The sequence below is a fragment of the Platalea leucorodia genome, assembly GCF_965183815.1.
Source record: "Platalea leucorodia genome assembly, chromosome: 4".
Taxonomy (NCBI): Eukaryota; Metazoa; Chordata; class Aves; order Pelecaniformes; family Threskiornithidae; genus Platalea; species Platalea leucorodia.
This window is the reverse complement of record NC_138826.1, coordinates 44,385,556-44,392,999: the sequence shown is the minus strand read 5'-3', so window position 1 is coordinate 44,392,999 and position 7,444 is coordinate 44,385,556. Positions and strand designations below refer to the sequence as shown.

The window sequence follows — 7,444 nt, the reverse complement described above, 5'->3', positions numbered from 1 at the left end:
GCGGAAAAGCCACAACGCGCTGGGGCCGGGTTATTTTCGGACGGATCCGCGCCGAGCGCCGGCCCCGGGGCCCGACCCCGGCCTGAGGCGGCGGCCGGAGGGGCGGGGCGAGGGGCGTGCTTCTCCGCCATTGGGCGAGCGGCTCCCGCCTCCAGCCGTGCTTCTCAGTGGCTCTCGGGTGGGAGACATTAGCCGGCGGGCGCGACGGGGCTCCTCATCGTTCATTGGACGAGAAGCGAGGGGAGGCGGGATCTTCACACCTCTGTTCACCGCCCATTGGGCGGCGAAGAGGAAGGAGGCGGGCTCCGGAGCCGCCCCCGTTATAGGCTGGGGCGGGCTTTAGAAGCCGCCCTTTTCCACCGCCGCTCCTCATTCGCTGAGGGGTCTCCAGTGGGCGGGGTGATCCTGGCGGCTCCCGCGCTCCCATTGGCGGAGAGCGCCAGTTCCGCCGCTCTCTTCCTGCTTCCGGTTCACGGGGTGGGCGAGGGGAGCCGGCCGGGACCGCGGAGGAGGCCGGTGGAGGCCGGTGCCATCCGCGCCTGCGCTCCCCGGGCCGCCCCGTCACCGAGCGCGCAGCATGGGATGCCCGTGAGCGGCGGATCGCTCTTCCGTAGCGGCGGCCGTGCCGGTGCCTGTGCCCGTGCGCGGCGGGGGGAGGCCGGGCCGTGCGGCCGCAGGTGGGTGCGGCGGCGGGGCGGGCTCCGGCCGGCGGGGTGAGGGCCGCGGCGCTCCGGCGGCGGGGGTGGAGGCGAGCGGGGTGGCACCGAGGCCCCTGGGGCCGCCGCGGGGGTGAAACCGCGCCCCGCCCCGGGCGGGCGGCTCGGTCGTGGCGCTGGGCAGTGGTCAGCAGTGGTCAGCAGCGGCAGCCTGCCTCCCCGGCTGCCCGCCGGAGCGGTGACCGGCCGAGGGGAAAATAACAGCGTCGCCGCATCACTTTTTACTTCAGCCTGTGCGTGAGTGAAGCGTTGGCCGGTGAGCTGCCCGGAGAAGCTGTGGCTGGCGCGAAGGGCAGGTTCTGCTTTTGGTCTTGTGAGAGACGAATCACGAGCTCTGGCGTCACGGGCTTCCTCATTTCCTCGGCTGGGCCAGGGCCAACTGTATGAGATTCAACAACGCTCAGCGCCGGGTCCTGCACTTGGGTCACAACAACCCCATGCAACGCTACAGGCTTGGGGAGAAGTGGCTGGAGAGCTGCCTGGCTGAAAAGGACCTGGGGGTGTTGGTTGACAGCCGCCTGAACATGAGCCAGCAGTGTGCTCAGGTGGCCAAGAGGGCCAATGGCATCCTGGCTTGTTTCAGGAATAGTGTGGCCAGCAGGACCAGGGAGGTGATAGTGCCCCTGTACTCGGCACTGGTGAGGCCGCACCTCGAGTACTGTGTTCAGTTTTGGGTCCCTCACTACAAGAAGGACACCGAGGTGCTGGAGCGTGGCCAGAGGAGGGCAACGAGGCTGGTGAAGGGCCTAGAGCACCAGTCTTATGGGGAGCGGCTGAGGGAGCTGGGGTTGTTCAGCCTGGAGAAGAGGAGGCTGAGGGGTGACCTTATCGCTCCCTACAACTCCCTGAAAGGAGTTTGTAGCCAGGTGGGGGTTGGTCTCTTCCAAGTAACAAGCGATAGGATGAGAGGAAATGGCCTCAAGTTGCGGCCAGGGGAGGTTTAGGTTGGATATTAGGAAGAACTTCTTCACCGAAAGGGTAGTCAGGCATTGGAACAGGCTGCCCAGGGAAGTGGTTGAGTCTCCATCCCTGGAGGTATTTAAAAGATGGGTAGACGTGGTGCTTGGGGACAGGGTTTAGTGGTGGACTTGGCAGTGCTAGGTTAACAGTTCGACTTGATAATCTTAAAGGTCTTTTACAACCTAAACAATTTGATGATTCTATGATATCATCATATCTAGCCTCATCGGCCGCCATGGCGGTCAGAGAGCTGGTTTCCTAGCTGTAAGCTGTCACAGTGGACTCTGCAGGGGTCAGGGGTAATCATTAGCTTCAGCAAAACAGGCTGTCCCTCTAGCAGACTCTCTGTCTAGCTGCAGCCAGGTGCTGATTTAATCGTGGGTCTGTTGGTTGCCTTCCCCCAGCATCTGAAGCTTTCCTGAAATCTGCGACGGGAGAAGCAGAGGGGAATCTGTTGCACCATTGTGGTTGGCTGGTGCAGTCACTGAATGTTTCATGTGTGATTTTAGCATGAACCTGAAAACCAAATCTTCTAGATTTTATTATCTTCATTACTGCCTCTGTGGTTGGATCTTGCATAGGACGTCTCAGTTTCCTCCTTCCCTCCTTCTTCCGTGTAAACAGAAGAAAACTGTGAAGTGGCAGTTTAGTATTATTAAACGCTTCCAGATTCTCAGCTAAAGTAGTACTAGAAAGATAACGTAATTATAATTATTAAGATTAAGGCACTTGAACAAACAGAGCCTGACTAATCACAGTGGCTCTTCCCTGCAAGCTCTTCACATGAGAGTTGCAAAGAGGGTTGATTAGAGGCCTGGTAAATCATTTTCTGCTGACTGGCTTCTCAGTGCGATGCACTAGCGAACAATGGCTTATGCCTGAAACTTACTCCAGCATTCAGCCTGCTGGGCTCTGCTCTGGCTGAATCAATGCTAATTAATGTGCTCAGCAGCGAAACTTTTTGCAGTCCTGAGGCAAAATTCAGGAAAGAATCCCAAATCAGCCCAGTGAATTGTCTTTGACTATGCATGAGATTTAGATTTCATGTCTTTTGGGAACTGTGAGATGTTTCTAGATTTTTTTTACTTTTTTGTAGTCAGGACTGAGGAAGTGGCCAGTCATTGACTCTGTGACCCTGAGGTTAGTTTGCAGGGGGCTGAAACAGTTAATCCTCTGTTTTCTTTGTGGTGTGTGTCCAGGATGTCATCACCTTGCCGTACCTCTGCTGTGCTGGTAGTCTTTATGGCCCTTGCTGTGGGCGTGAGGGCTGAACCGTCGAAAGAGAGGAGCTGTGATGTGATCGGTGATGAGAGCAGCGAGTCGCAAATGGAAAGAGCCCTGCTGAAGAAACTGGAACCCCTGAGCCCATTGAGGTACAGTACAATACGCTGCAGGCCTTGGGCTGCACAGCGCCCACCCACAGCCCAAGGGGAGGGGAAGATTTGGGGCCAGACTGCAGAATGGGCTCCCCTGTTAGTATGGGCTGTGACTGGCTTCGAGGTCTCGAGTGTCTGCTGCTCTGAGCCATGTTCTTTGTAATCTTATGGGCTGTCTATTCTGTCCTCTCCCTGCTGCAGGTTTAATGTGACTGTGGAGAAAGGCAACACAGAAAACTACATCTACCATTTCAGGGTGTGCAGGGAGGTCAACAGCACCTCGCAAGATTTTGGTGGCCTGGTGCAAACGGATAGACGAAATGGAAAGACCACAGTGATAGGAAGAATCAATGAAACCCAGGTCTTCAATGGAAGTAAGATTCCACTCGGTACTTTTCTTACTTAGTATCTGCCTTCGCCTTTCTGATCTGGATTTGCGGCCTATGTTGTTCCTCTCTTGGCAGGTGACTGGATCATGCTGATTTATAAAGGAGGTGATTCATATGGCAGGCACTGCAGTGGTGAGAAGAGAAGAGCTGTGATAATGATTTCTTGCAAGCGGGGAGTTACAGCGGTGAGTGACACGAGAGGGGGGAGAGGAGCAGGAGGCTGCCAGACAAACGGTCGTTTATAAGCAGAACGGCTTTGAGGAGGCAGCAAGGTTTTCTTCTGTCCTCCAGTGTCTGTTGCCTAACTATACCAACAGTGATAAAACTGTCTTCTGGTAAAGTTCAGCATGCCTGGGCATATTTTCACACGGCTTAACTTTTCCCAAATTGCAGAGTTCATTCAGCATTATTTCGGAAGAGCGGGAAAAGGAGCAGGATTGTTTCTACCTCTTTGAGATGGACAGCAGTGTGGCTTGTCCAGCTGAGGATTCCCACCTCAGCGTTGGCTCCATTCTACTGATCACGTGAGTCTTTGGAAGAGCTGTTCGTGTCTGGGCCATGATCGCCAGTGCCATTTAGAAACATAGCAAATGCTAGACTAGACTAGGTAATTGTGGTACACCTATCCACAGCCACCGTGAGATGTTACTATGCCTCTGAGCTTTTTGGACAAAAGCTCTTGCTCAAGGCATGATGTTGCAGAGCTGCTCTATTCCTTGTAGACATCCTCCTTCATAGTTTACAGACAAGTGCACTGAAACATGGAAGATGTGACTGCCTAAAATTGTACGACAGCTCTTTGCCAGAGCTGGGAATTCAGACCAGGAACCTTGACTCATTTTCTGTGTTTGTGCTTAGAGGCACTACTTCATGTAATGCTGCTGAAAGATTTATACTAGCAGATCAATATTTTGGGGACCGTTTCTGCTCTGGTCTCTGTTCATACCTCTGTTCTTCAGTGGTGCTCAGCTACTTGCTTCAATACCGATCTGTGGCAGGTAGCTGGCTCGGAAGAGGTCGTCTATAGGATTTCCTCAGCTCTGATTTTTAATTCTGCCCTCCAGGTTTGCTTCACTGATTGCAGTCTACATCATTGGTGGGTTCCTCTACCAGCGCCTTGTAGTGGGAGCAAAGGGCATGGAGCAGTTTCCTCACTTTGCCTTTTGGCAAGATCTGGGCAATTTGGTGGCGGTGAGTGAAAATCCCTGGATATTCCCAGCCTGGCCCATGTGTTGGGACAGGAGAAAATAGCATCTGCCTTGTCTTTGTGGACTACGTCTTTTGGGTAGACCTACCACCAGGGTAGTGTACCCTGAGGCAGAAGAAGAGGATATCTATTTCATGAGTACTCTATTTTTAAATCCTTGCTGAGTCTGATTCCCTGCCGATGTCCTGTGATTGCTACATAACAAACTAGAACACGTGCTTATTCGTGGTTAATACATTCCAGGTAGAGATGTTAAGCTGGGGACTGTGAAATGTTCATGTCCAACTCCCTGAAACCCTTCCTTGGTCACTGTAGGCAGTGCCATTTATCCTCCTCCATGCTCGTCTCAGCGTGATATTGCTGCATACTGTTAATCAGCATGCCCAGAGCTTTCAAGACTGAGTAGGATGTTTGTATGTGTGCTTCTCTTGTCAAGACGAGTTTTGGGGACCTGTCCCAGATAGCACAGGGATAGGCATAATCCCTTAGCAGAAGAGAAATCACAGAAGCTGCTTTGCTTTGCGTTGCGTACAGTCTGATTCCGGTGCAATATCCTGTGCTTGTAGGATGGCTGTGACCTTGTCTGCCGATCTAAGCCTCGAAATGCGCCAGCTGCATACCGCGGTGTGGGTGATGACCAGCTGGGTGAGGAGTCGGAAGAACGGGATGACCATTTGCTGCCCATGTGATAGGCTTTCAACACTTGAGTTCTTTTCTCCCCATCTCCCCAGCGCTTGATTAGCCAGGTGCCTCCCGGCCAGTTCTCCTTCTCTCACTTCTGATTTCCTTTACACTATTTGCTTTCGCTGTCTCTGGTATGTCAGTTCCCATGGATGCCTCTGGGTGTGAACAGCACTGGTCCCTGAAGGCATGTCTTAGGAATATAATGCTGGTTTAGGTTTTCAAAAATGCAGCAGAGCTTGCGGGGGGCGGGGGGGAAGTGCTGAGAGTTGAGTAGAAGGCAGCAAGAAAGCAATATGAGTGTTCAGCACCAAAGCAGGAATGGGAGCTGAATCACTGAGAGGAAAAAAGGGCCATGGATGGGTGCAGAAAGGGGTAGGAAAGTGAGGCAGTGGGTTAAAACAGCTGAGACTGTAGGAGGGATCTTTTGTGTCTCTTTTTTTTTTTTGTTGTTTTTTCCTCCCCCCCCCCCCCTAGGGTTTACAGGATCTGTAAGACACTGGAATTATTTTTCTTTGAATGCATTTTCAGCTTTTCTAGCTTCTGCACTGTTTCTGCCAGCACATCCTGCACAGAGTGCTCTACGCCAGACTCCGTGGGGGTGGAAGAGGCATTAGCACCTCTGCAGTCTTTTCTTTTCCTAATGCCAGTATGTTGAAGAGTACACACCCGTTTCCTTCAACAGATGTAAAGGGATGCATGCCATCCTCTCAGCCTGGAGAGGGGCAATGCTAAAAAAACATAGGAGTTAAATACAGTCTCGTGACTTTCCAGTTCAGTCAAAATATTGTTTCAGTCTTCTCAGTCATTGAGAAGCAAAAGGAAATGATGTGCTGCTAAGTAAAGGGAACGTTTACTGAAACTGACATCAAGGCAAGATGAGACAGGTAGCTGTGACTTGAGTTCTGTTACCAGCCTCGTGAGGTGACTGCCCACACAGCTCAGTTGCTGTCAGCAGTGTGATTTCATGCTCTCTGAAAGTTCCTTGTTTAGCAGAGGGTTTTCCTGTGAAGCTACCAGAATATTTTTTTTTTTTTAATAAAAAAGGAACCATAGAAGCCAAGGACAAGAATGCTAACACATTAAAAACTGCATAAAGGAGTCCCACGCTTACAAGGTCAGCTTTCATAAATCACTGTCCCCTTAAGCATGGTGCAGACCAGTCTCAAGGTACTTGGCCTGTGCAGACGGTACTTGCACACTGCTACTGGCTGGGAGTGAGGGAGACCTTCTCCTGGGGCCCTGGTGAAAAGCAGGTACAGCCGAGTTGTAAGAATTAATTGGAACCTTCAGGAACTTGGCACCTTGACTCCCAATTGCTTTTTATGCGAGGGGCTAGACTCTTAAGCAATCCCATTCTGCCCTCTTGTAGACTGGCAGAGAACTGTCCTCAGTCATGAGGGCAGAGGTGGTGAATAAGCAAGCTGCTACTGCTAATGGCAGAGTACAAACATGGTTCCTGTATTTTTAATACTACCAAAGCAGCCTGAACAGTGACACTGAGGGAAAAGGGGTGGCCCTGCTTTCTTGCTGGGTTTAGAGTGAGCAAACAATTCCTGCTTTCTTTGACTTTTGTTACGGTCTCAATCTTTCTCGTAACATGGGAAAAATAGGAAGTCACTAAGTCTGTTACTGTTTTTCATGGTGGTGTTTATGGTAATTTTTTTTGTACAAAACACAACTTTCAAAAATAAAATGACCAAAAAACCTGGTGAAGTGTTGTGTTGATGTAACAGGAGCTTGCTTTCTTTGGTGCCAGAGCATCTTACTGATCCAAGGGTGAAGGGTCCTTGGTGTGTCGTGCCTCCTGCCTGAACTTCTTTTGCTAGGCGTGGATCTCTTCTTGTTACTACATGTCTTTTGCTGCCACCTTGTATCACTCCAGTGCCCTTAGGGCGTAAGTGGGAGGGGTATACACATCTTTAATACCTGAGCTTTTAAAGTTTCAGTTAGTTTCGGATGGGAAGAGTTTCCCATGCTCTGTATTTCTCCGCAGCAATAAAAATCAGAAGTACCTTTTTGATGAATGTTGTACTTCTCAAACACTAGGTTAATGTTCAGGTGGGGGGTGGCAGTTAAAAAGCAGCCAGACCTGCAAAGCCTGAACAAGCATTT

The 7,444-nt window shown here is 51.4% G+C and overlaps 1 protein-coding gene across 1 annotated transcript; it reads left to right on the top strand.

The window, feature by feature from the left end:
* The first annotated feature begins 464 nt into the window (after positions 1–464).
* Positions 465–7,029, top strand: M6PR (mannose-6-phosphate receptor, cation dependent). Its single transcript, XM_082310676.1, has 7 exons — positions 465–677; positions 2,876–3,049; positions 3,254–3,426; positions 3,517–3,626; positions 3,835–3,965; positions 4,506–4,632; positions 5,215–7,029. The coding sequence occupies exons 1-7, from the start codon at positions 583–585 to the stop codon at positions 5,335–5,337; spliced, it is 933 nt and encodes a 310-aa protein (XP_082166802.1). The 5' UTR covers positions 465–582; the 3' UTR covers positions 5,338–7,029.
* Positions 7,030–7,444: the final 415 nt, after the last annotated feature.

Excerpts from the sequence above, each read along its gene's own strand:
- M6PR (XM_082310676.1), top strand. The coding sequence starts at position 583 with ATGCCCGTGAGCGGCGGATCGCTCTTCCGTAGCGGCGGCCGTGCCGGT. Across the intron at positions 3,427-3,516 it reads AACCCAGGTCTTCAATGGAA|GTGACTGGATCATGCTGATT; the intron begins GTAAGATTCCAC and ends CTCTCTTGGCAG. Across the intron at positions 3,627-3,834 it reads GCAAGCGGGGAGTTACAGCG|AGTTCATTCAGCATTATTTC; the intron begins GTGAGTGACACG and ends CCCAAATTGCAG.